Below are 27,433 nucleotides of genomic sequence, written 5' to 3' on the forward strand. Positions count from 1 at the left end.
CGGCTTTCCTCTGAGTCCAGAATTACTGCAAAAGGAAAATTTTACACACTCTGGGTTCACAGAAGTGACATCCCCTCCTTGACCCTCCACCCCCATTGTCATCCAGCAGCTGAACCCCAAATCCTCCTGGGAACATTGAGATGTAAATATCATTCACTCTCAGCGCAGCCCCTGACACAGTGGGCCTCCATTGCAGAAACTGCATAAGATGCCACATCCTCCCTTATGATGTCCCCCCAAATGGCTCTCTAATATGCTGCTCTTTAAAAGGGAGCTGTGCTGGGGTGCCTCCCACACCGCCCACAATCCCAACACCCTGTTTGTGTTTCATACAAGAGTTGGATAGAAATTTTTTTGGAAACAAAAAGAATGGGGAAGAGAAAAATCTTGATTCTGAGTTGTTTTATATTCATTTATTCAGCAAATATTTATTGAGTGTCTACCATGTGCCAGGCACTCTGCTGCTTGCCAAGTATGCATTGGTGAATAAATCAGACCCAGGCCCCGTGTGGGTCAGGGCCCCAGCAGGAAGCAGATGGCACATGCAAAGAGTAATCAGTGAGGAGGGCCACTGGGTGGGACTGGGGCCTTAGCTGGAGAACTACAGCCAACCTGCAGCCTGCTGCGGAGGGCGCCAGGGTAGTAAGACCCCGGAGGAGCTCTCTTGCTGCCCTCTGTTCTCCTCCAAGGAGGCAGACCCAACTAGAAGCCAGCGGGTAAGAAAGCCAGCCATGGACACAGCTTTCAGAGGAGAACAGGGTGAAGATGGGTTATTAACACACGTAAGGATGGATTCTGATAAATGCTATGAAAGAAATGAGCAGGGTGGGGAATAGAGAACACTGAGGGTTAAGCACATGAAAAGGATGGTCAAGGAAGCTCTCTGAAGTGATATTTCAGCTGAGAAGGACTTAACCTTGCAAAGGAGGGGAGGAGGAGAAGGAAGGAGATGATGGGCTGTAGGAGTAGCATATGCAAAGGCCCTGAGGCAGTGGTTGCAGGAACTGCACTCAGGCCAGTGTTATGGGAGTGTGGTTGTCAAGGGGGAAGAAAGCTTTATTTAGAGCTGGGAAGCTGTCACATTTGATTGCTGGCTCAAATTCAGCCTCCTGGAGTCCCTCTGAGAGCGCTGTCCTGGTCCCCTTTTTCACTATGTTAACTGAAAGCAGAAAAAGTCAGAAGGATGGCAGAGTGGGTTTAGGAAGCTAATCCGCAATGAAGCAAAAATATCACGTGTGTTGGGTAGTGCGAGGGAAGAACATGCCATTTAAGACAAAATGTTTGATTTTTTTTTAAATCCGTGAACTCTTTCTGTTGATCGTTCTCTTGCTGTACCGTACTTTTCCCTTCAGTGCTGATTTCTGGCTTGGTCATCTCCTGGATTTCATATACGTGGTACATTTGAATATTACCCCGCTATCCTGGCTTAGCCAGACAACTAATATATGAATCTGATTAAAAGCCTTCCCTTAAGTAAAGAGTAAGCCTTGAAAACATGGCTAAACAGAAGCATGATTCACAAGTACCCCTCTCTTTTCATTGCACAAATCAGCCATGGGTAGCCACGGCAAGCAGACTCCCAGGCTTGGGTTGTGTTCATCGGTCCTTAAAAGAAAGATTGAGCAGCTGTCATTGTCCCAGGAGGGCATTGCTGTAATTGCAAGGCTTTTGCCTGGCCTTCAACGATCTGGGTCCTCCCACCTCAGCTCAGAATCCTGAGGCTGAGGTCTGGGCGTTCAGGAAGATTTCCATTGTTGGGGGAGTTGTCATGTCACTTGGTCCTGCTAGGAGCTCATCCCAGTGTTTGAGGCAGGAGGTGAGACCCAGTGAGTTCACAGTGAGGACAAATTCAGCGACTGCTGACCAAGACTGGCCCTCACAAATCTCAGGAGCCGCCACATGTTTGAGGCCCTTGGCGGCCACCCACTTGGCTCTGGATAAGGGAGCCGGTGTCTCCTGGGAATTCCACCCTCACACTCAGAAGGCTGAGAGTGAATACTTCACACTTAGTCTAACGAAAATGGTCGCCAGGCCTTCTCCATCTCTTTTAAGAGAGAGTTTGTTTGGGCACCCATTGGGAAGATGTAAGGTAGACGCTGGAATATTCAGACACTGGTTCTTAGTCGTGGTCACACTTGGAATTGCCCAGGAACATAAAGAAATTCTGAAGCCTGGCCCAGCCCAAGATTCCAATTTAACTGCCCTAGGGTTTGGCCTGGGTAAGGGGATGTTTTAAGGCCCCCCAGTAATTCTACAGAGCAGACAACATTGAAGGCAAGCCCAGAGTCTTCCTCAGGCACGTATGTTTCTAACTTCCAGGAAAATTTATGGGGGGTGCCAGTGCCCCAGTTTGGTCTGTCCTTCCTGACTGCAAAGTAGTACACACCCTCAGGGAAAGGACGCTCATTTCCAAGCACACAAATGCTCTTAGTCATGTCATTGCTCTGCCTGATCCTGCCCGAAGCACCTGGAAATTGCCATTAAGGTGATAGTCTCAGGGTCAGATAGACCCCTGTTCAACTCTCGGCTCTGTCTGTTACCAGCTCCGTGACCTTGAGCAAAATGCCTAAACTCTCTGAGCCTGAGTATTCTCACCTATAACCACCCTTTTATAGGGTTAATGAGAAAACACTTAATATAATGCCGAGATCACAGAAAACATTCAGAAACGTTTGTTGCTTTCATCATCAACAGAGATGTGGACTATTCTCAGGACCCTCAAGGATCGATCCTGGTATAGTTAAGACTGAAGTGGAAAGTCAAGTGAACTATAGTAACCAACAATGACAGCTGTTACCCACACCTTGTAGGTGAAGGAACTAAGGATCAAAGAGTGTGAGGTCACGTAGCTGATGAGTGGCTGAGTGGGGTGTGCCCAGCTGCACCTGGAACTACTACTACCCTGCATTCCCCTCCATAAAATAGAAGCTCTTTTAAAATATATATATATATAGCCCCCTACTGGGGGGGATCGAGCCCGAAACCTGGGCATGTGCCCTTGGCTGGAATCGAACCTGGGACCCTTTAGTCTGCAGGCCAACGCTCTATCTACTGAGCCAAAGCGGCTAGGGCTAAAATAGAAGCTCTTGAAGGAGGAGGGGCTCTTGGTATCATCAGCCCTTAATCTTGGCAGAGAAAAGGGAGTTTACACAAAGCTCAGGTCTTTCTCTGATGGGAAGGGTCCTCCAGAGAGACATCAGCAGATGAAGCCAAGATGGGCAGGGCCTGCCAACTGCCACAAGCACCTTGAAAACCCATCTTTTGCCCATTTACATTGTTTGCTTCCCTTGTCCCAGCTGCCCTGCCCAGATGGTACCCACAGCAGCCAGGGCAACAGCCAGCCTCAGCCCACACAGCCCGGCAGCTGCCATCGCAAGACTCGGGCGCCCTGCTGAGACAGGCAGTCTGGCCTCTCCTTCTCCTGCTCATGGCTTTTCCTCCTCCTACTAAACCAAGAACTTCTGCAACTCACCTTTCAACAGCAGTGATTCAGTGTTTCTCAAGGTTTTTGTGTGTGTTTTTTAAATAAGACATGCCTTTTATTTTAAATCGAACATGAGACTCACACCCCTCCCTGGCCAGTTTGTGATGGCTTATGCTCCCAGGTTCTTGTCCAGAGACTATCCTCTGTGCATCCTCAAGGCAGCGACGATCTACGTCAGGGGTCCTCAAACTTTTTAAACAGGAGGCCAGTTCACTGTCCCTCAGACCGTTGGAGGGCCGGACTATAGTTTAAAAAAAAACTATGAACAAATTCCTATGCACGCTACACATATCTTATTTTGAAATAAAAAAACAAAACGGGAACAAATACAATATTTGTATTTGCATGTGGCCCGTGGACCATAGTTTGAGGACCCCTGATCTACGTCATAAAGAGAGCTAACAGCTTCGAAGTGTTCTACGTGGGACACTGTGTTAACTACGACATAGACGTTTCTTAGTTAATCTTTATAATAACCCTGCAGAACACGTGTCATATCACCTCCGTTTCCCAGATAAGGAATGCAAGACTTAGAACACAGGATCACAACAGGGCAGGTGGCTTGGCCCAGGGTCTCAATGCTTGAGTCCTGTTCTTTTAACCATAACACCATGGTTCTCAACCAGGGTGGTTTTACACTCACACACACTCATACTCACACGGGGCATGTGGCAATGTCTTGGAACATTTTGAGTTGTCACAAGAGCGTATGGGATCTCCTGGCATCTCGGGGGAGAGGGCAGGGGTGTTGCTGAGCATCCTACAGGGCAGAGCCCACCCCCACAGCGGAATGCCTGCGCCCAGTCAGTAGTGCCGAGGTGGCGAATCTCTGCCGAAGCCCTGGATGCTGAGCTACCTGTTTTGTTCGTACTGTGAACACAGTAGTCACTGTGGTACCAGGACGGTGAAATGCTGGGTAAAGCGCCGTGCCCACCCTCACTCCATAGCTCTCCCACCAGCAGGGACACATAGCGCTCCACGCCCCACTTTGACCATCCCTGGGTGTGACTTTGTCACAATCACTACGTCCCTTCAGCAGCAGAGGTGGAGTCGGTCTCGGGTCTCTTTTCGTGGTGAATCCCATTTCTGTGCGGTCCCAGGCCAGGCCTCAGTGGCCCCGGACGGACGTCGAGAGGCAGGCGGCGCTCAGTGCACTGCCGGCTGTGGCGCTCAGACCACGCCAGCCCTTCCTTCCTCCTCTCCCCTCTCTTCCTCTCCCACCACCAGCGCCCTCCGCCCTCCTCCCTCCTCCGCAGCTGGAGGCTCCTTCCACGGGAGCAGCCTGACACGCTGCAGGCTGCAGTGAAAGGAAAGAAGAAGAACTTTTAAAATCATGTAACGTTTGGGGGAGTCATGACGTCAACTGCTCGGTTCACCTGCTCTCCGCGTCCCCGTTCCCTGGTGGCACCCGCTGCCCTCTCCCCGAGTCTGTGGGATGGGAAACCCCAAATCACCACACGGGACCAAGAGAGAAAGCGGGTCCGGATGCCGGGGTGCCGTGGCCGGCGTCTTCAGCACCGGGCCAGGCGTGGCTCGCCAGGCAGGGGTGGTGCCCGAGGCCCAGCGGCCAGGTGCTGGGGAAGGACAGGGCCTGCTCCCAGCTGAGCAGGCAGGAGCCTGCTTTCTGGCCTAGGAGGCAGAGGGCCTCTGCCTTCTGTCTGTCAGGTTAACCAGGATTTGAAGGCTCCCTCTGTGGTCTGGGGGATCCCCTGTCCCCCGGCATCCTCTCTGAACCTGAGATTCCTCCTTTGAAAAATGAGAATTACTATACCTACTCTTAGGGGATTCAGGAGACTCCGATGAAGTCGGATATGTACAACTGCCAGCACCTTGTCCTGCCCCTGCTAAATATTCAAAAGGGTGCCTCTTGGGAAATACCAATGGGGAAAGCTCAGAGAGGACAGGACTTGGCGCAGTGGTGGCGTCTGGGGGAGAGGGGCACGGGGTGGACAGTGATAGGGTGAAGTAGGGTGGCATAGTGGCTTTGGTTAGTGAGGACTTGCGTGCCTGGGGCTAGGCTAGGGCAGTGTGTGCCTGAGCTCATGGTGTAGGGTGGGTCTGTTCTTGCTCCTGACAGCCTTCCTCCCTCTTCCCTGCCTCATCTTCCTCTGTAGCACTTAGCACCCTGCGGCACAGGACATTTAGTACTTATTTTGTTTCCTTTTCCCTCCCTCCCTCGTTGCCCCAGCCGCTGGTGCTGCTGGACACATAGTAGGTATTTGGTAATCTGACCCAGGGTCGGCATTCATAAAACATTTGTTGAGTGAATGAGCCTCCATTTTACAGATGAGAAAACAGAATCTTAGATCAAGAGATTTGCCCAAGACCACGTGGCTGCTGACGGCACAGTGCCTCCCACAGGTCGGGCAGCCAGGAGTGGGGCCACGGGAAATGTCCGCGTGGCCCCCAGGCTCACCAGCTGACAGCAGCAGGGCCCGTATGGGCTCGGAGCTTGGGGAGCACGGCTTGAGCTCTGCGACCACTGCCCTGGGTGCTCAGGACCCCCCCCCCCCCCCCCCCCGCCCTGTGAGCTCCAGGTATTTCAGCCACGAAACAGCTCAGAATAACTTAGTACAAGATTGGGGGAGGGTGGGTGTTCTTTGCCACGCCTCCCAATGTCCCCGAAATGATAGACTTTGTGCTTAATATCCTTGTCCCCAGCTCCGTTTCAGCCCAAGAGAAAGTGTCTTACGTTTAGTTCTCCTGGATGGTAAACCAAGGTGAAAAGGGAGAATCTCCCAACTTGTCCCATCGTCTTCTGGAATTACAAACAAAAAATAGTTCTTAAAAAATTAAAAAGCTCTAAAGTTACAAAACCGTTTTTAAAAATTGCAAAATTATAAAACCTTCTGTACAAATTGAGATTGCCCCATAATTTCCTTCCATCCCCTGTTAGGTGACTGTTTCTTTGGTGTTTGTCTCTGGGCAAATAAAAAAATTAAAACACGGACAGATCTATAATTACAAACAGTGACCCTACCGTTTCGCAGTTGCCTTTTTTGCTGAGAGTACACCTGTCCTTCTCCCCCTGCTGGCGCACATCCCTCCTGTCCATCGGACGCTGCACGCTGCTTCGTCAGCCTCTTGCTGGACACTGGATTTTTCCCAGAGTTTTCACTGTTGAAACCTGTGTTTCGTTGAGCACCTTTTGATGTGAGTTTATGTGCTTGTTCGCGGTTTTCTGTAGCATAAATTCCTAGAGGTGGGATTTCTGGGACAGGGGATATGCACATGGCAGGTGTCTATAGGTGCTCCCCAATGGCCTCCTGCAGCTTGTACATTTGTGTACGTCCATCGGAAGACGGGGGCTCTGAGCTGGGCACTTGGTAGGGGCAAGTCCTGCTTGCGGGCCGGGACTGCACAGCCTGCCCAGTGTGGACAGCCACCGGCTGATATCGTAGGGTTTGAAGTGCTCAGAGAGCAGAGAACAGCCCTGATGGCCTATGAGCTGGAACCACACCAAGTCAAATGCCTGCCTCTCTGCCAGGCTCCAGCAGCCTGGCGGGTTCCTCAGGTGCCAGCCATCTGGACGGTTTCCAGGGGAGCGCGGCTGCCATGCTCCCTGGCTGGGCTGGCACAGGGACCACACTGCGTGACGGGCCTGGGAATTAAGTCATCAGTCTTCACCAGCCAAGGTCTGGCGGGAAAGGTAGCAAACTGTCCTGGAAACCCTGCGTGGGACAGAGGCTCGGGGCTTGGCGGGTCACAGAGCCCTTGCACCTGGCTTGGCGCTGGTGAGACGGTGACGTAACACACGGCTTTCAGACTCCGAATTCCAAGGTCGCCTGCGAGTGAGGGAGCCGGTGCTGGGGACCTGTTTCCTTATCCGCTTTCACGTGACTTCAGAGCAGTGGGTTTTCATCTTTATAGGCACCAAAACAAAATGAAGAATTTAAGTGTGAATTCTTGAGCCCCATTCCCAGAAGTTCTCATGCAGTGAGTCTAGGACAGGAACCAGGAACCTGCATTTAAACAAGCCCTGGCCGGTGTGGCTCAGTGGTTGGGTGTCAGGTTCCATTCCTGGTCAGGGCACTTACCCAGGTTGCAGGCTCAGTCCTCACTAGGGAGCAAGCAGGAGGCAGCTGATTGATGTGTCTCTCTCCCTCCCCCTTCTTCTCACCCTAAAAATCAGTCAACAAAAACAGATTAAAAGAAATGAAAAAGCCCTGAGCTCTATTCTACACTGAGCCTTGGCCGTTCCGGTATGACTTCCTGGGGCAATGACAGAGTAGCAGGTCAGGACGAGTGAAAGATGACCAAGTAGACAAATCTCGAGTTTAGGTTTCTCTCTTTTTCTTCACATCAACAAGTGGTACCCCTAAATGTCCCCTGACTGAGGACCCCCCAAGTGTTTTCATTTCTGACCACTCTGGCAGCACCCTGTACCTCTCCTCTCTCTCCCGGGCACCATTGCCTCGGATTGGCTCTGCTCTGGTGCCTGTGCAATATCCCACACTGACCAGATAGTGGAAGGTGTCTGTCTTGGGTCATAGAATCAAAGTCACAGACTCTCACAGAAGTGAGTGGACGTGAGAAAGGTATAAACTTGCAGCTATAAAATAAATAAATCCTAGGGATGTAATGTACAGTTGGCAGCTATAGTTAATGGCACTGAATTGTATATTTGAACGTGGCTAAGAAGATAGGTCTTAGAAGTTTGCATCACGAGAACAAATATTGCAACCGTGTGTGGTGATGGATGCTGAGTAGGCGTGCTGTGGTGATCATTTTCCAACATATGCAAATAGCAACTCTTTGTCTTATAAACTTGAAACTAATATAATGGTATATGTCGAGTATGTCTCAATAAAGAAAATTTGGGAGACCACCCTCTATCCTCCCCCATCCCCCCAAAAATGTAGACTCTCAGCTGGGAGAGGCTCTGGTGGAGAATCAGGGGGGAGAGGAGCTGAGGCTCAGAGCAGAGAAGATTTATTCGGGATTTTTGCAGGAGAGTGGAGACTCTAGGTCCCTTGCTATCCAGGCCAATTACAGATGCTCCTTGACTTACAATGGGGTTACATCCCAGTAAACCTATAATAAGTTGAAAATATCGCCCTAACCGGTTTGGCTCAGTGGATAGAGCGTCGGCCTGCGGACTGAAGGGTCCCAGGTTCGATTCTGTTCGAGGGCATGTACCTCGGTTGCGGGCACATCCCCAGTAGGGGGTATGCAGGAGGTAGCTGATCGATGTTTCTCTCTCATCGATGTTTTTAACTCTCTATCCCTCTCCTTTCCTCTCTGTAAAAAATCAGTAAAATATATTTTTTAAAGAAAAAGAAAATATCGTTAAGCCCAAATGCATTTAGTACCTCACTGTAGCGTGCGGTTGTTTCCTCTCAGGATCATGTGCGGGAGTGGGAGCTGGGCCCGCAGCTGCTGCCCAGCGTCACGAGAACATCCCACCGCGTACCACCAGGCCGGGGAAGAGCTATACTCAGAGTTTGGAGTATGGTTTCTACTGAGTGCAAATAGCTTTTGCACCATTGTAAAGTCGCAGAATCTTAAGTCAGGGGCTGTCTATACTTTTCCCACTACTATGGTAAACACAGTTTGTAGGAAATATATAATCCATGGAATTTCACAAATGAAAATTAAAGATTGGACTAAGGTGAAAGGTGAGTATTGGTGAGTGTTTCTCGGCATCTGCAAGGGTTCAGGAAGTCCCTTGTTCGTGACGCCATTAATGCCGGGTTCTTGTTCCGGCAGTAAGAAGGGTTCAGCAATCTGGAAAAGGGGCTGTGTGTAACTTAAGGAGAGAGTCCAAAGACAAAATATAATTTTGAAAGGCATTTGGGGGTCAGAGGAGCCTAGTTAAGAAACTAAGATCTCCTCGTCTCAGGACCCCATGCTTTTTATTAACACAAATTGTCCTGAGGCGAGGCAGAGATAAACACTTCAAAGGGTCAGGTTTTGTATACAGAGTCCATTGTCAGAATGGGGACAATTAGCCTATGGCTGTTCATGTGTTTGGCCAGTAGGAGGCAATGACATGTAGATTAAGATGCCCTGAGCTGTCTGGCAGCAAACAATCATCCCTTTTCAGGTTTGGGGAAATGCCTTTAGCCATTCCCAACAGGTGACTACATATGTGACTCAGCCCTTGTTGAGTCCCCAAGTTCCATCAACCTTTCGGTGACACTCTTGCAATTATGACATGCTGGCATTGGCTTCCAGCAGGTGAGGGCCCTGTCTGGTGGGGCCAGGACCAGGGTCAGGCCACCGCCGTGGGTACATAATTGAAAGAAAAACCCATTAGCCAAGATAAGCAATATTTCAATGCAGTGTTTTAAGAAGCAAAATTCATGCCAACATCTATGTTTAACAAAATGTCGAATTTGTAAATAAAGTCAGGGTCAGTTTCATTGATTATCCCCTTTTGTGTAAGGCCCCAGCCTCACTGGGCGTGGCCCTGGCACAGTGACAGGGTCAGACGTGGTAAGCAGATATGTTCAGATTCTAATAGGAATCAATGTTCAGCCAGTATTCGTTCCCCAAAATGTGTCCTTTTGAGTCAGGGTGGATCTGGTTGGGGATGGGGTTCTATTGTCAAAACATGGGAAACAGCGCATGTTCTCTTCCTGGAAATTCCTGCTGTGCCGAAGCAGTGGAAGGTTTTGGAATGTCCTTCAGCAGCTGCCAAACTTACTGGCCTGCAGAATTATTTTCTCATGACTCAGAGGGGAAATTTGGAGACTTTCCTTACCTCCCAGGCTGGTTCCTATGGGGTGCAGGGTGGGAGGAGAAAGCGATCGCCTTTGGAGGATGCTGGATGCTCAGCTCCTCCCAGCCTAGCAGCTGCTCCTCCATCTGTGCGGACCGTGCACCTGGCCGAGCCCCCGCTGCCTCAGGAAGGCGGGTGAAGGGCACAGCCGGCTGGGGCAGGAGCCAGAGCTGGGAGCAAGTTTCCATGGCCGGGTCAATGCCTGTGCTTTCCAAGAACCCAAGTCGCGGCTTCGCTGGTCCCTTGTCAGAAGCAGGGCATCGGTTGGTGGCAGTTCTGGTGATGAGACAAGAAGGAGAGAACAGGATGGACAGGGCCACACCTCCTTCTCTCGTTCTAAGGTTTGCTGGCTCCTGGGCCGAGGTCTGGGGCTGGTGCCAGCTCAGATACAGCCCCCTGGATGGTCCCTGTGATCACAACTTCCTGGGTGCCATCATGAGGAACAAGCGATGCCAGGTGTTCTCTCCAGATCTGGGAGCTAAAGGAAAGCACCCCATTCCCTTGTGGTCTGTGGGCAGCAACATCAGCATCTCCTGGGAGCTGTTAGAAACGCAGAGGCCGGGCCCACCCCGAGGCCTTTGCCCTGCCCTCTGGTCCCTGACTGCCAGCACTCCTGCTGCCTCCTTTCCCTCCTGCTCACAGCACTGAAGGAGCAGCAGAGCGCTGACAGAGCTGCATTGCGACCTTGCAGTCCTTCCCGCTCTCTCTTACCCCCTCTAAAAGTTGCACAGAATGCCTAGCAACATATATGACGCCACACAGAAAAGTGTTCAAAGGTGACGCATATGGTGAAGGACACTGGCATGGCGCCTGACCTCACTGCGCGGGCACCATCTGAACTCTGTGCGTAACCCAAGGGATGCTTAGTCACCGGCACCCTAATGAGCAGGTTCTACCATCTCCGCTGTACAGATGAGGGTGCTGAGGCACAGCTGTCAGGCCGGGCTGGAGGGTGAGCTGCACAGCCTCACCTCTGCGCTGTCCCAGCTGCTTCATTCATCCTGCCCGCCAGCACCTGAGGGACACTCTCAGACCCACTCAGCCTAGACAAGTTCCCTCTGGCTCCCACTCCCTTCCCGGCCCTCCTCCCTGCGTCTCTCTGCTCACTCTCAGAGCACAGGAACTTTCTCTTTCTCTGGGCCCCTCTGCCTCCTCTGGGTCTCACCCTGATAATCAGCAACGCGGTTCTTTGCCAGCTCTGTGCCAAGGTAGAGCCAGTCTCACACTCTCTCCAAGCCCTGCGTTTCCTCCACCTCGCGACTACTGTCCCGACCGCTTTGTGTCTGTGCTGAGCCGGCCACGTCTCCCCTGCACAGTGCTGGGTCCTGTGGGGTGTTCCCCGAGGCCGCAGAGCCTGGCCGTGGCAGGGTTGCGTCAAACTCTTTGAAGAAACCAAGTCAGTGTCAGGGCCTGGCTGCCCCTCTGCATCCCTGGGCAGCCATTTAGCAAAGTTTCCTGAGCAAAGACGCGGGCGGCTGTGTGGACTCGGCTGTGTGGACTCAGGAAAGCAGCGTGGGGTGGGTGTGTGCAGGCTTCAGCGGCCCGAGTGTTTGCGCGTCCTTTCAGTGAGCAGTGGGCTGTGTGGCACCAGAGCCACAGGCCCTCGGAGGGAGCAGTTGCTGAAATTGACCCGTCTGTTTCTACAAGCCTCGAGTCCTGGTTTGTCCCTTCACTCCCTTTCACGCTGTGTCTTTGTTGGGGTCACCATGTACCAGGAAGTTGATAGAATGAGCAATTCCATGATAGAAGATGGGAGACCGCCAGACAGATCCGAGTTTTGGCCTCGACCAGGTTCGTCCTGGAGATTGTACGGGGTCAGTAGAGAAGTGATTTTAGTCCTGGTTTAAAGGCGAGTCCCTAGACCGAGTGCAGCTAGAACACAACGCCTTAGGGTGGGGAACCCAGAATCAGCCGTGGCCCTAGGAACCAGCTCCTTTCCAAGATTCTGATCTTCAGTTTGGGCCTGTCTCCTGCAGTGGGTGGGTGGGGTGGGGTAAAGGGGTGTGGGGGGGAGGCGGGTGGAGCCTGGGGGTGGGGCTCAAGCAGAAGTACCCACACTCCCCAGCCCTCCCAGCCCTCCCAGGGGCCGCTGACTGAAGGTAGCTGCTGCCAGCACTCTTCCTGGGACCGCAGGAGCAGAGGGCAGACGTGTGACTACGTGTACGACCACATGGTCACACGGGACCCTGGACAGGCTGGACACTAGAGCAGGGAAGTAGGGAAGATGCATCCAGGGCTAGAGACTTAAAGCTCCGCTGTGGCAGGGAAGTCAGGCGGCGCAGGCCTCCACCAGGGAGCTCTCCAAGCTCATCGAGGGGAGAGCAGTCTGTGGGTGGGTTTGTAGGGGAGTTGAGGAAAAAAACCCCGATTTTGGAGACACAGCCCCCCCAACAGCACGCTCATCCTTCCCTAGAGAGGCAAGCCGCGCCCTGTCCGGATTCGGCCAGGTGGTGTTTGCGGGATGGGGTGGGGCACAGCCCTCAGCCCGGCTCAGCAGCGGCCCCAGCGTCGATCTGCTCATTGGTGGCTCTTGCCCCCCAAGGACATTTGGCAGTGCCCCGGGACAGCTGAGTTATCACAACTACAGAGCGTGCTACTATGACAAGTGGGTGAGGCCAGGGATGCCAAGCATCCTACACAGCCGAGGGCAGCCCCACAGAATTATCCGGTCCCGATGCCAGTGGTGCTGAGGCTGAGAGGCCTGAGTTAGTGTCTGAGGGTATGAGGCTGTGGTCTCCCGGAGAAGAAGCACCCTTAGTCTCGAAGGACATTTTCCTCGAAGCTCTGTGATCAGCACAGGCTCCTCCAGCCCCAAGGGCACTGCGCCCCAGGGTGGTGCAGACCCAGATTCGGATCCTGCAAGATGTCGCTGTGCTGGTCCACGGGCCGCGCTTTGAGTAGCAAGGGGTTAGCGTGTGGTCACAGTCGCCCCCTTCCTTTCCTTCTCCCTCCTTCTCTTTCCACCCCACCCCCAGCCTTCCCTGTCATACTCGGTTTGAACGATTCCATGCCCTGTCACCAAAGAACATGTGGTGGTTAAACTCCACTGCCCAGATGACAGCTGCTCTCCAGCTGTTGCCAATTTGGAATTCAGGGTGCTGATCGTATCAATTGACTTAATTGGAAAGATCAAAGTGCCCCCACACACTTAAGAAAGCTAGTCCCTCAAAGGCATGTTTGGGTTGGCCTGGGACACTCCCGTAGCGCGGAGGTCACGGCTCGGGGGATGCCCACGCTTCAGACATTCCTGTTGTAAACCAGAGGTTGGCTGTTCCTAGAAGGGACCAGATGGCAAATATCTGACACTTTGCAGCTCAGACCATCTCGGTCACAGCTACTCACTTCTGTGCTGTGTCAGGGAGGCAGCCACAGGCAGTGTGCAAATGAATAGATGTAGTTTAGTCATGTCCCAATAAAACTTTATTTACAAAAACAATTAAGGAGCTGGACTTGACCCATGAGCCATATTTCACAATACCTTATTCCGAACAGTTCCTGTTTATCCACTCTCTGCTTCAGCCCCCAAAAAACAAAGTCCCATAGGGAACCCTTACTGAAAGAGTAGAATCCTCGGTGTGAGTGGTTCATGTCTAGAGGACAGAGGTGAGCAGGTACCATTTCTCTTACCACACAGAAATGTGAGTGCGTCTTTTAAGTTGGCAGAAAATCAGCTCTGGCTTCCTATGCCAGTTGTTTTTTTGTTCTTAATGTTTTTGGAGGAGTGGAAGTGGAATAAATAAATAAGAAACAGAAAGGTGTACCTTTAAGTCCATGCGTTCTTCTCTCTAGCCTTGAGCTCCTGGCTTCTGCTCTTAGAACAAATGGGGGGGAGGGACACGGCACAGATTGCCTTTCCCTTCCCTCAGACCACAGCATCCTTTGAAAGCCTGGATTTTCCTTGCTGTCCTGGCTTCTGTGAGACCTGTGTGCAGGGCGGGGACACTGTTGAGCCGCAATCTGCTGTTGCTACAGCGCCCTGGCTGCTGACAGTTTAACCACAGAGTCACAGGCTGAGTGCAATACTGACCTCTCCTTGTTGGCCGAGGCCTGTGGCCTCTATAGGTGTCTGGACATTTGTGTAGCTTTTGGCCACACTGACCCCTGGGATAAGGATGAATCAAATCAACGCCTTCCCTCCACAGTCTCCATCTAGCACCTCGCACAAAGCCTGGCATTATTTGGAGAGAAAAAACAGCCTCTTTGTCTACTAATAGGACAGAGTTCCACTTGAGAGGAGAGCGGCCTGGCATCTGGGCTCATGCTGCCGGGGGGTCTTCTGCCGGGACCCCGATAAGGCGGCCAGACTGTGGGCTGCAGCCAGAGCTCTCTGGAGAACTGGGTTCGCGGTCTCCACGTCCCCTCCAACCCTGTGCTCCTGCACACATACTAGTACACGCTCGCACACACCCATCGTGGCTCAGGCAGCAGGGAAAGAAATGTGCATTCATTACAGGATCACAGAGTGGCATTTGGGAGCCCCATTCGGTTGGACTCTATTGATTTGCAGCGTTTTGACAAATGGAATAAAGAGTTGAGTTTCATCTGGGTGGAGGAATAATCCCCGACTGCAGTTTGGAGGCACAAATTATTTTAACAGTGGTTCATCCGTGGTGAACATTGCCATGTGTGGGGGCCTGTGTGGGTCGTGTTTCTCAGATTCATTCATCCCTGTCATCGTGCATTCATCAAGTATTTGGTGTAAGATTCTTGGGACATGCTGTCTTTTACTGAGGACTTTTAGGCCCTGCACACTTCCTTCCTGCATAGTGAATCCAGGAATGGGGGCTAGCAAGCAGGAGCCAGCCCCTGCCCCCTTGCGGCTTATGGCCTAGCCAAGTAGACAGAAAGGAAATAAAAACTGTACAAATACATTACAGCTGTGATGGGTCTCAAAAAGGAAAGGTACACATCTCCTCATCTAATAACCACGACAGTTTTCAATCTCCAATGCTGCCGTTGTGCCCATTTTGCAGATGCATCTCAAGAGGTTCAAAAGCTGCCTGAGTGACCCAGCCAGGAAGTGGCTCTCTCTCCACTTGTGCTCAGAGTGAGAGAGGAAGGGGTGTTTATCAAAGTGAGGGGTGAACTGTGATACTACAGTTCCATCTTGGGGCCGTGGCACCTGCTCACTTAAACAGAGCTCCAGAGCTTTGATTACTGAGACAAAACATTCTTTGTAGATGGAGGAGCTAATTATAAATCACGTGTTCTTCAGCTTTAAAATTGGAGAAGCCCCAGATGGTGGGCCGTGCGATGAACCGCTGGCGACAGTGAGATTGACAGGTGTGGCGGTGGTGTTTTTGTTCCCCTCGGTTGGCGTCCCACCGTCTGAATCACAATCCGTTGCTCTTTAGGTCTGGTCCACTCCAGGTCAGGGGGTGGTGGCTTCTTCCTGGCGGTGGGTAGTGTGAGGAGTCATTGATCTCAACTCCACAAATATTTCCTGAGCACCAGTGGGGAGCCAGTCAGTGCTGCTGCCAGGAGAGTGCAGTGAGCACGAGAAAAAGACCCCTTTCCCGCGGGCATTCATTCAGCTACAGACATACACACACACTGAGGAAAATAAGTCAGGACGGGGGCCTTCCGAAGGTCAGGTACTGCAGCGAGACTGGGTGGTGGGGAACAACCTCACTGCTTTAGAAAGAGCGAGCTCAGCAGGCACCATGGAAGAGGTGACATTTACCTGAGGCCTTGATTAGAGGAAGTCAGCTTTGCAAAAGGGAGAGTTTTCAAAGGGGCTGGAGTGGGCTTGCAGGTCTGCTGGAGGAGGAGGGAGAGTGTAAGTGAGGCTGAACAGGGGCAACGAGGAGCACCATTTAGCCAGTGGTTGTGGGGAGACAGAGGGCCTTGCGTTCCGCATAAGGACTCTGGGTTTTGCCACAGAGCCACCCTGTTGAGAAGCAAGTACACAATTATTGCTCGTCTATCGGCCATTTTATTCATGCCCTGCGTGCAAGAAGCCCCTGGAAAAAGTTCTGAGTTTATAAATAAGAACAGACAGAGCAGGTAGCATTTCCAATCCCACCACACAACCGCTGGGGGAAGAGCTTAGGTGTAGGTAACACTGAGTGGGCCCTGGCCTTGCACACGGCCCCCCCTGTTCTTCCAGAGCGGGTGGGCTAGGGGCATCCTCAAGTCCCAGGACACAGGCCCATAGAGGGGAGGGCAGCACCCTCCAGGGGAACTGACGCTGCCTGTCTCCACCATTACCTCCTCAGTGAGACCTGAATCTCTGCAGCCGCAGGACGTTCTCACAAGTGCTTGACTTCAGAGTGCATAGAAGACGGGTTCAGGAGAACAGCATGTCTGGGAATGTGTAGTATTTGCTAGATTGTTAATGCTGAGCCTAATTCCACTCCAGGGCGTGAGTAGACAGCTGCGCAAAGATCAGTGCGCCTGCCTGTAGAGCTTTTGCTCCTATATGCGATCTTTGAAGATTTTCCCTCCTTACTGAAGTTGATCCGCTCACAGAACTCATTATCATCTCAGGTTTCTACCTCTTCTCTCCGCCTTCAGATGGGGAAGGTTCTGGGAGCGATGGTGATGTGTACGTCAGAGCTAAGCAGCTGGGGAAGCAGGAGTTGGCGGACTCAACTCCCCTTGCCTGACAGTTACCCCAGTAATGAAATAAAAAATAGATGGATGGCTGGACGGTGTGTTTGTCAGAATACTTTCTTGTTTTAATATGTTATTGATTTCAGACAGAGAGACAGAAACACCAGTGATGAGAGAGAAACTTGGATCAGCTGCCTCCTGCTTGTCCCCTACTGTGTGATTGAGCCTGCAACCCGGGCATGTGCTCTAACCAGGAATGGAACCGTGACCTCCTGGTTCCTGGGTTGACACTCAACCTCTGAGCCACACTGGCTGGGCCATAATACTTTCTTTCTTTTTTTTTTTTTTTTTTAGATTTTTTTTAATGTATTTTATTGATTTTTTACAGAGAGGAAGGGAGAGAGACAGAGAGTTAGAAACATCGATGAGAGAGAAACATCGATAAGCTGCCTCCTGCACATCTCCCACTGGGGACGTGCCCGCAACCCAGGTACATGCCCTTGACCGGAATTGAACCTGGGACCCTTCAGTCCGCAGGCCGACGCTCTATCCACCAAGCCAAACCGGTTTCGGCGGGCCATAATACTTTCTTAACAGACATATCCGACATTTAAATGTGGCTCTTTAATGAGAGCATTGCTTTAAGTATAACTTACATAAGGTAAAGCGAACAAGTGTTGAAATTACACCTCAAAAAATTTTACATATGCCTGTCCTTTTATAACCACCACCCAGATCTAAATACAGAACATTTTCAGTGCCCTTGGGGTTCCCCTTATTTCCCCCGCCCACTATTCTGACCTCTGTCACCATAGATAGCCTTAGCCTGTTCTTGAACTTCATATAAATGGAATCATACACTGTGTTCTCTTTTTTTTGTCTCAATTCCTGTGGGATTCATCAATATTTGGGTGTAGTCATTCATTCTATTGATGTGCAGTATCCCCTCGTGTCATGGTTTCTCAGCTGTGGCATTACTGACATTGTGAGCTGGATAATTCTTTCTTGTGGGGACTGCCCTGTGCAGTGTATTTAGCAGCATTTCTCTAGCGTCTACCCACTAGGGGCAAGTAGCACCTCCCAAGCCCCGTAATTTCCCCTGGAATTGAAAACCACTGTGTCACATAAATATACCGCAATTTTAAAGAAACGTTTTATTTGTAAACTAGAGGCCCGAAGCACGAATTCGTGCACAGGTAGGGTCCGACCACCTGCCCCAATCGGGACTGGGCCAGCCGGGGGAAGGGGCTGTGGGAGGTTGGCCAGCTGTCCCTGCTCCCAATAGGGCCGGTTGGCTGGCCGCAGTGTGCAGCAGAGTGACGGGTCATTCTGGTTGTTCAGGTTGCTTGGCTTTTATATATATACATAGATAATTTTGAACTTAGTGAAAAGTTGCAGAAATTGAACAAATAATAGACACAGTGTGTTCTTTACCTAGAGTCACCTATTGTTAATATTTTGCCCCATTTTAAACATCATTTTCTCTCTCTTGCCCACACGCAATTTATTTTTGGACTGTTTGAGAGCAAGTTGCATTCACCTTGGCCATTTGCCACTGTGACTTCCATGTGTATTTCCCAACAATAAGGATCGTCTCCAACACTATCATAACTATCCACTAACCACAATTAGTGTACCACAATACACTTATCATTGCCCGTGTCCCAGTTTTTGTCAGTTGATCAGCAGTCATCCTTTATAGCATATATCTTTGCTGCAGAACAGTTTCCAGTCCAGGCTCAAGCAGTGTCTGCCATGGTTCCTTAGTATCCTTCGGCCTAGAAAACCTTTCTTAGTCTTTCTGATGCTGAATTTTGTAAAGAATACAATCTATTTTCTTCTTAATAGAACATTCCTCCTTTGGATGTTTGTCTAATCGTACTTCTGAATTCATCCAGGATATGTATTCTTGACTGGAACACTGCGTAAGTCATAGTGTGTCCCTCTTAGAACATCCTATTCAGAGGCACATGAAGTCCAGTTGCACCTCGTCAGTGATGTTAAGTTTGATCCCCACTGCATAGTTACTAAAGTTCCCCTTACAGGTAATAAGCAATATGGGGGGTGGGGGGAGAGACACTTACTAACACGGAAATAATCTGCCACCCCCATCAAATTCACCCCCGAAACGTAGCATACTTTCTGTTGCATGAACCAGCCTTTACAGGGGATGGTTACAAACCCAGCACTCCTGTCTGCACTCCCTCGGAGCGTTCTGTATACAAGAGCCCACTCCTTCCCCCTTTCCTTCATTGATGCTTTTACCTGTTGTCAGTGTGGACTCATGCGTTCCTGTTTGTTCAGTGGTTTCTAAGTCATTACTGATTTCAGTGTTACAATGCTCAAGTTGCTCAGCTTTGGCTAGTGGGAACCCTTGAAGTTGGCCCTGTGTCCTTCTGACAAACTCCCATCCCTTTTTATCTCTAACACTTCCTTACTGTTTGGCATAACATGATGTTCCAGACTCATCTCTTCCCTTCCCTTCTCCTGCCCTAGAATTGGCCATTTCTCCAGAGTTCTAGCCCCTTTTAGTGGGAAGGCTAGAAAGTACCACAATTTATTTATCCTTTTCCTGCTAATGAAAGATTGAGTAGTTTCTTGTTCTGGGCTCTTCTAAAGAAAGCTTCTCTGAATACCCTTGTGCATTTTTTTGGACCCATGAATGGGTTTCTGTTGGGTACGTAATCAGAAGTGGTGATGGAAAGTCATAGAATCTCATATACCCAACAGAAATGAGTAAGTCCATAAAAAAGCACACATTCAAAGCAGCCTTTTCACAATGTGTGTGTGTGTGTGTGTGTGTGTAGCTTTAGTAGATACTGATAAGCAGTTTTTCAAAGTGCTCATAATATTCATTTATCAGGGAGCAGAAGCAAGTTGTTGGCCCCAGTAAATGAGGAGGAGTAATCATGGTAGGGTCATAATGGGCCTTAGCAATCCAAAGACATGTTATCTGTGACCAGAAAAGGCATAATTGCTGAGCTGATCCTTTCAATAGATAGATAATGAGCCCAGCCAGCGTGGCTCAATGGTTTAGCATCAACCTATGAACCAGGAGGTCACGGTTCGATTCCTGGTCAGGGCACATGCCCAGGTTGTGGGCTTAATCCCCAGTAGGGAGCGTGCAGGAGGCAGCCAATCAATGATTCCCTCTCAGCATTGATGTTTCTATCTCTCCCTCTCTGAAGTCAATAGATAGATAGATAGATTGATAGATAGATAATGAGTGAGATATGATGGGATTTTGCCACCTGGTCCATTCTTAAGTTTCTCTTTAGATTGCTGCTTTATGATGGGCAGAATGGAAGTGACTGAGTCAGGAATCTCCCATGACCTTCAAAATGGTTTTTATGTCAGTAATACCAGCGACAGCACTTAGGGGATGCAGGTCCACTGCTAGGAGCCCCTGCTGTTAGAGAGCTTGAGGGTCACTGCTTTGTTTTAAAAGTGCCTCCCGGGGGAAGGACTGTCCCCGAGTCCCACTCACACCTTCAGGCTGAGGGGGACCCCTTTAGAACCTGGATCACTCATTTACCAAACAGCCTGGGGAAGTGCATGTCCCTCTGTCTACACCCAGGGAGGCGTTCAAGACATGTGAGGGACATCAGGCAGATGAGGGAACTGCTGGAAGCTGGCAGGGGACTGAGCTGGCCAGCATCATGGGACTAGAGTCCAGGCTCGGTTTTTGCCAGGAAGTGCGTGGGCATGGCCCGCCTCTAAAGGTTCCTGGGCCAAAATACCGTCCCTCGGTGGCTGTCTGACCACTGGGCTCTCAGAGGCCCTGGGAGCGCTGTGGAGAGTGAAATTCTAAACGGAGCAGCAGCGCACACCAGATGCCCAAGGGGCTCCTGGTAGCTTTGATGAGCCTCTGCAGGAAATCAAACCGGTCAAGCGTGTCTGCGGATGCACCTCAGCCGGGGCCCCTAGGCGGGCCTTGCTCTCGGCGGGTGGAGAGAGTCCTGCGCCCTTTCCCGGCACAGAGGTGTCCTCTGCACGGCCACACGCAGCGACCCTGGGTGATGAGCACTCAGATGCCCCCCAGCCACCGTGGCCCCTTTCCCGCCCGTATTAACCTCCAGGGCCCTGTCCTCTCCCCGCAGGCCTCTCCGCGGACGGCGGCGCCAAGCGCCAGGAGCACCTGTCGCGGTTCTCCATGCCCGACCTCAGCAAGGACTCGGGCATGAACGTGTCGGAGAAGCTGAGCACCATGGGCACGCTCAACTCGTCCGTGCAGTTCCGCAGCGCCGAGTCGGTGCGCAGCCTGCTGTCGGCGCAGCAGTACCAGGACATGGAGGGCGGCCTGCACCAGCTCGGCGCCCCGCTCGGCTACCGGGACCGGCCCGCCCGGGGCCGGATGCATCAGAGCTTCGACTTCGAGCCCGGCGTGGCGGGCAGCCAGCTGCCGGGGCCGGACGGCGCGCGGATCCAGCCCATGAGCGAGCGCACGCGGAGGCGGAGCGCGTCCCGCGACGACCCGCGCCACTTCCGCCCGCACCGGTCGCGGCGGTCGCGCCGCTCGCGCTCCGACAACGCCCTGCACCTGGCCAGCGAGCGCGAGGCCGTGTCCCGCCTGAAGGAGCGGCCGCCGCTCCGGGCCCGCGAGGACTACGACCAGTTCCTGCGCCAGCGCAGCTTCCAGGAGAGCCTGGGCCCGGGCTCCCGCCGGGACCTGTACGGCCAGTGCCCCCGGACGGTGTCGGACCTGGCCTTGCAGAACGCCTTTGGGGAGCGCTGGGGACCCTACTTCGCCGAGTACGACTGGTGCTCCACCTGCTCCTCCTCCTCCGAGTCTGACAATGAGGGCTACTTCCTGGGGGAGCCCATCCCCCAGCCCGCCCGCCTGCGCTACGTCACGAGCGACGAGCTTCTGCACAAGTACAGCTCCTACGGCCTCCCCAAGTCGTCCACGCTGGGCGGCCGGGGGCAGCTGCACAGCAGGAAAAGACAGAAGAGCAAGAACTGTATCATTTCTTAACCCGGTCGGGGTCAGGGGGTCGGGGAAGATGGGAGCTGAGAATGTAAATTCAAAAACTTGCACTGTTTTTTCTTTGAAAGCGCTTTTGGGGGTGGTTCCTGGGGGAGGAGATGGGGCGTGCTCTGGTGGAGGAAGGCGAGGTTACAGGTTGGCTCGGCTGGTAGCCCCAGTTCTCGGCATGTTGACTATGATTTGCACATTTCACTTTGGAAACGCTCTAGATGGCGTGGCGGCCGGGGTTGGGCACCTCGGCGTGTGCAGTTGCCACTCATCAGATGGCAAATTGCTTCCTTGCCCGCTTGTATCCTCTCTGGTTCTCTTCCTTTTAGGACCCCTTTTCCAGTAAGTAATTTGTTTATTAGCCAGGACCCAAGACTAAGTTATTTACATGTCCATTGTAAATGCAATGTAAATGAGAGTTCTGATAAAATATTTTTGTATTTTGTAATATCAAAGGAATTTCTATATGGTAGGACTCGGCGCAACCCGCATGCCATCCGCATCGTCTTTGTGTAGTATTCCGAGTGGCCAGGACCACCCCCTTTTTCTTTTTTCTATACAAATTTGTTACATGTCAGTGAGACTTTTTTCAAAGGCGTTTATTCAATTTGGCTTTTTGTGGCGAAAAAATAACAATGATTCTATCCAAAGCCTTTTACGCTCTAGTCCATCTTCAGGAGCCGTCCTTAAGTCCACTCCCACCCTCAGTAGGATGTATTCTCTACGAAGTGGTAGTCGTTTATTTAATAGCGAACATAACCTTTGCCCATCAGAGAAACCAATCCGTGTCAGTCAAGTTCCGCGAGAAGCGCCGTCCCTGCCGGGAAGCTTGAAGCTGCTCACGATTGATCTCTTTCTTGGGGAAAACACAGTGACTGTGAGTGGTGCCGTTGTGTGACGTCAGCATGATGTTGTTTTGAATGTGGCGTTATTTTCCGGTGCTCATGTTTCCTGGACTGTATTACCCGCTTTCCTTTGCCAAGGCAGATGGAACAGCTGCCTTAGCCTGACAACCGGTTGTCCTCAGTGCAAATGAACTTGGGCCTTAGAACATAGGGGCAGACGGGTTCCGACGGGGCTCTGGGAGAGGCGGTGGGTCCTAGGTTGTACGTCATGCGTGGAGAAGGAATGAGGTGATTTGAAAACAGAAAGCGGGGCAAGGGTGGTAGAGCTGACGGAGAATAGGAAGGAAGCCCAAGGCGAAGAAGAACTTCTGGAAATGAAGTAGAGGAGCGGTGACGACCAGCTTGATGAGCCCCCAGTGCTTGAGGAAGTCATTCCGTTTAACGCCCTCCCTATCCAGAGTCTCTGGGTCACCCAGGAAGGTTGAGCTGCTCAGGAGGCATCAGTGTAAAGGCCTTGAAAAGCAGATGTTGTTGAAAGGAGGATCTCCATTGTGAACTTAGGGGACCCTTGGTCAGACTGAAAATGGGCTCAGAAGTGAATTTGCTTCAAGAAGACATTTCACGGTTGTATTGTTTATAGTACAATAAAACTCCCTACCTTGCTTCAGTTAAACATGAAGCGCTTGCTTTCCCCCCCATTCTCCTCCTCCCCTTAATGGATTGTGGCGGTTGAACTAACCCGTCGCAGGACCCACTTTAGTGAGACGTTCTGTCCATGTGCTACACGGTATATCTCAGTGGCTCTCTGCCATGGTGAGGTGAGGTGGTCTCTTTTCAATACAGTAGTTAATATTTTCTAGTATTTTTCATGGAGAGGATGTGAAACACGGCTTTCAGACCCCATGCCACATGGGCCTGGGGAGAGGAAGGCTGTACGGGATGTCGAAATGGCGCTCCATTCAGGATGTATTAAAATAATTTGCTTTTCAGGTATTAATATGACATTCGTCATTGTCACTGATTTTTTTAAAAAGCAATACAAGTGTTGGTTGTGGCTGTTTTCCGCATGCTATCTTCATATCTAAATGCTTCCTTCAGTATCCGAGCCTCGGAGAATTACTCTATTACGTTTGTATAGTAAGTCTGTAAACTGCTTGGCAAACTGATTTTAAGAAATAATGTGCAACATCACATGACTAAAGTGGCAGGTTTCTGGTAGAAATTGGGCAAGTCCAATTGGGATTTTCGAGTTCCTTGGTTGATGAGAATAAAAAGGCGTTTTGGGAAAAGGGGAAAAAGGAGATGACTTAACCTAGCAGAAAGCTGGACACAAAGTCTGTCCTCTGTGGCCCGGGACCCAGGGAAGGAAATTCTCCTGGAAAACGTTGCCTTCTACCTCCATCCTCCTCAGAGCACCTCTTGCATTTCCCAGATGAGGCTTAACCCCTTCAGCAGAAAGAAGGTGGCCTAGGAACTGACACATAACTAGTGACCAGAGGAATTGAAGGAATGAGCTATTTGCCATCTAGTTGCCCAGAGAGCACCCGGCAGCAGAACTGCTCAGAGCTTGATGTGTAATAGATAGAAGCCTCAGGGTCAGACTGTCGGCAGGCGAGGTCCCCTCCATCGGTTCCAGCTGGCAGAGGTCTTCCCACGCACATGCAGCGGGCGCCTTACAGCGAATGCCGAGGAGGATGGCTACATCCCCGCCATGATGGTGAAGGCCCAGAGAGAGCAGGGTGTCGTCGTCCTGGGAGTTCCACCTGTTGGTGACAACTTACATGCAACATCCCAGAATCCCACTCCCCAAAATTCAGTGCATTCTTTTCTGAGGCAAGAGCTTAGGGTTCTTAGCTGATTCCTCCATCATAACTCCTATCTCTTCTTGGTCAAGTTTCCCTGTGAGTGAGGCCTACGCTCACCTCTTTAGATCATTTCATCTTGAATAGACTGTTTCTATCAAAGTAATCTTTTCCCAGTTTCCCCTCTGCTCTCATGCCTTAGGGTTTTGTTTGTTTGTTTTCCTACCTCTCCCCATATTAGTCCTCTTCTTGTCTTTACGTTAACATGGCAGCATTAGGGTACAGTTCATGTCCTGCTTGCTGGTCAATTCGGCAGCATCACAACTGGCTCCCTCCCAAGTGGAAGTCACTGACAGTGTCCTGGATGGCCCTGCCAATGCACCACCCGTGATACTGTGGACAGGCTTCTTAGCAGGCTGGTGGCGTTGAGCGTGGCATTCAGGTACCCCTCCTTCTGGCATATAGTTCTGGGATCTCCACCAAGGGTGAAGGTGGTGAGCTGAGGGAAACCAGAACTGTGCTTCTTGGTTTGGCACATGTTCACAAATGGAGAATCCCCAGTGCTGTCAGTTCCACAGCTTCTCTCCATATTCATCTTGTGTTCTCTAGTCCTCCCTTTCCACCGCAGCCAGCTCAGTGGCCGAGCAGTTTTGTACATCGACTGCGGGACCTGAGGCTGCTCTTTCTCATCCTCCTTTTGTTAGGAAGCTCTTGCCCTGCATCAAGATTCCTCTTCCTTCTCCTGCAGCAGCTTCCTGCTTCTGGGGTCCCACTAGCCATGGTGGAGTTCAGGTGGGGCAGTGATGGCATATACATAGCATATACTCTGCCACCTGGGCAGCTATAACCAATGCGCACTGTGTACTTTCTAGAGAACATGGATACAGCCTCAAAAATCCATGACACTCCAGACAGCCAGAACCAGTTGGTCAGAATTGATCTTATTTGTCTGATAACAAAACTTATTTATGAACTGACTCCTGTCTTTCTACTCTGGGCTTCTTTATCATTAGGCAAAAACAGCCACTTAGGAGACATCATTCATAAATAATTGTGAGAGTCCAATTCCCATGCCCTCAGATTGTGGATGCTAACAGGAGCTGACTTCTTTAGGCGAAATGAAGACAAATCTCTCTGGCTTTCTTTTCCCTTCTCGTGTTCTTGGACAAGCATCATAGTCAGCCCCCGTTGGTCCTCCTGCAGAGGTCAGATAAGAGTTCATCCTTGCCTTCATCTAACCCACCTTCTAACGAGAGATAACACAAATATTTAACTTCCAAGGAGAAGTGCTCTTTGTGTGTTTCTAACAGAAACCAGATGCTAACACCTAAGAAGGAGAATCTATAAAAAGGGAAGTAGGAGATGGCACCAGCTATCTGAATATTTCAGGCCAGAAGAGTTGCTGTTAGCAACTGTTTAGCACCTTCAGGGCTTTGACGTGGGCCCTGGACAGCAGGTCTTCCCACCCACATGCAGCCGGGCGCCTTACAGAAGCGGAGCATTCCAGGTGTAGCTCAGCCAGGCCGCGTCTGCCAATTTGGAAGGCAGTCCCATGCCCCCTTTGGAGGTATATATACCTCGCTAAGCACTAGAGAAGTGGAAATGAAGGGAGTTTTGCCTTGTCCCCAGTGGTTGGTCCCTCTGGGACCTGGCAGATAGGAACACTTGATTGTCCGACCACTTGGAAGCAGTCACCATGGTCAGGATCAAGAAAGGATTTGATTCTTTTTCCATTTTCTCATAAGAGTAGCCCAGTCAACACAAGACTCATAAAACATGACTCACTGTTGGGAGCTATACTGTTTTATAGGCTGACTTCCTGCTGACAAAACTAGCTTTCCTCAAAGGGAATACAAAGGAGGGAGAAGCTCCCATAGTGTCGGGAAAACATTTCTGTGATTCTGATATGATGAACCCATAAGAAAGGAAAAAAAAATTGCCTATCCTGAGAGTTTTCTGAGACATCCCTTCACCCTACTGGGTATTTGGCCATTGATGTTCAAAAGTCACTGACCAAGCTTTAATAAATTTTTCGGACAGAGTTACTCACCAGTAAGGTCTGTTTCTGATGATTTCCATATTTTCCCATAAAACATTTTGGTTCTATTTCTGGGCCCTGACTTCACACTCTGTGGCCTACAAGTCCTCCATTTTCCTTAGCAAATTAGGACTTGGGCATCTTCCCTCTCCTAAAACATTCTTTCCCGCACAGGATCGCTTTGCCCATCTCCTGCTTTAATTCCAAGTATAGACGAAGCCCCGGGGGCCTGAGGAGGCGAGGCAGGCCCGTGTGCTGTGCGTGAGCGTCGCGCTGTTGTTAGGAAGGCCTTTGGTGCAGGCTCTGCCAGAGACTGTGGTGAACACTTTGCTTGAGATCCTGTACAATGGATATGCTGTTTTACTGATGTCTGTAATACATTTGTAAACTTCCAATAAAATTTGAATAAAAGAAATGTTGCCATTTCTCCCTCGCTTTCCAGATTTTTGAAACACTTTGCCTTTGAGCATCTCAACAGAAAAGGGAGAAACGGCACATGTCCGGGTGAGATTCACTATGAAAGATGAGCTGACTGTGTACATCAGAATGTGTCCTCCTCAGCCTTTTCGACTTTGGGGGCAGCTCTCTGTGGCAGAGGACTGTCCTGTGCTTTGTGGGATGTTTAATAACGTCTCTGACCGCCACCCGCAGATGCCAGGAGCCCCCTCCCCCTGAGTTGTGAGAACCAAAGCGTCTCCATACGTCACACCAATTAGGATGATGACTAGTTAAAGAGACAGCAGCTAGAAAATAACAAGTGTGGGCGAGGATGTGAACAAAATGGGAACCCTCGCACACTTTGGGTGGGAATATAAAGTGGCACAGCCTCTATAGAAAACACGGCGTTCCTCAACATCTGTAAATAGAATTGCTATATGATCCAGCAAGTCTACCTCTGGATATATATTCAAATAATTGAAAGCACGGCCTCAAAAAGATACTTGTACACCCATGTTCATATCAGCGTTATTCACAATTAGCTAAAAAAATGGAAGCAAACTTAATAGCCA

At 50.8% G+C, this 27,433-nt stretch overlaps 1 protein-coding gene across 3 annotated transcripts in view; it reads left to right on the forward strand.

Annotated features, from left to right (window-relative positions):
• The window catches only part of PRICKLE2 (prickle planar cell polarity protein 2), a 157,916-nt gene extending 131,082 nt beyond the window's left edge, over positions 1 to 26,834 (forward strand). For all 3 annotated transcript variants that reach the window (XM_036331660.1, XM_036331661.1, XM_036331662.1), the window contains one exon: positions 20,864 to 26,834. In XM_036331660.1, coding sequence (XP_036187553.1) covers positions 20,864 to 21,738 — 875 coding nt within the window. In that variant the 3' untranslated portion in view covers positions 21,739 to 26,834. The remainder of the gene's footprint in view (positions 1 to 20,863) is intronic.
• The last annotated feature ends 599 nt before the right edge of the window (positions 26,835 to 27,433 follow it).

Source organism: Myotis myotis, unplaced genomic scaffold (assembly GCF_014108235.1).
Source record: "Myotis myotis isolate mMyoMyo1 unplaced genomic scaffold, mMyoMyo1.p scaffold_m19_p_13, whole genome shotgun sequence".
Lineage (NCBI taxonomy): Eukaryota > Metazoa > Chordata > Mammalia > Chiroptera > Vespertilionidae > Myotis > Myotis myotis.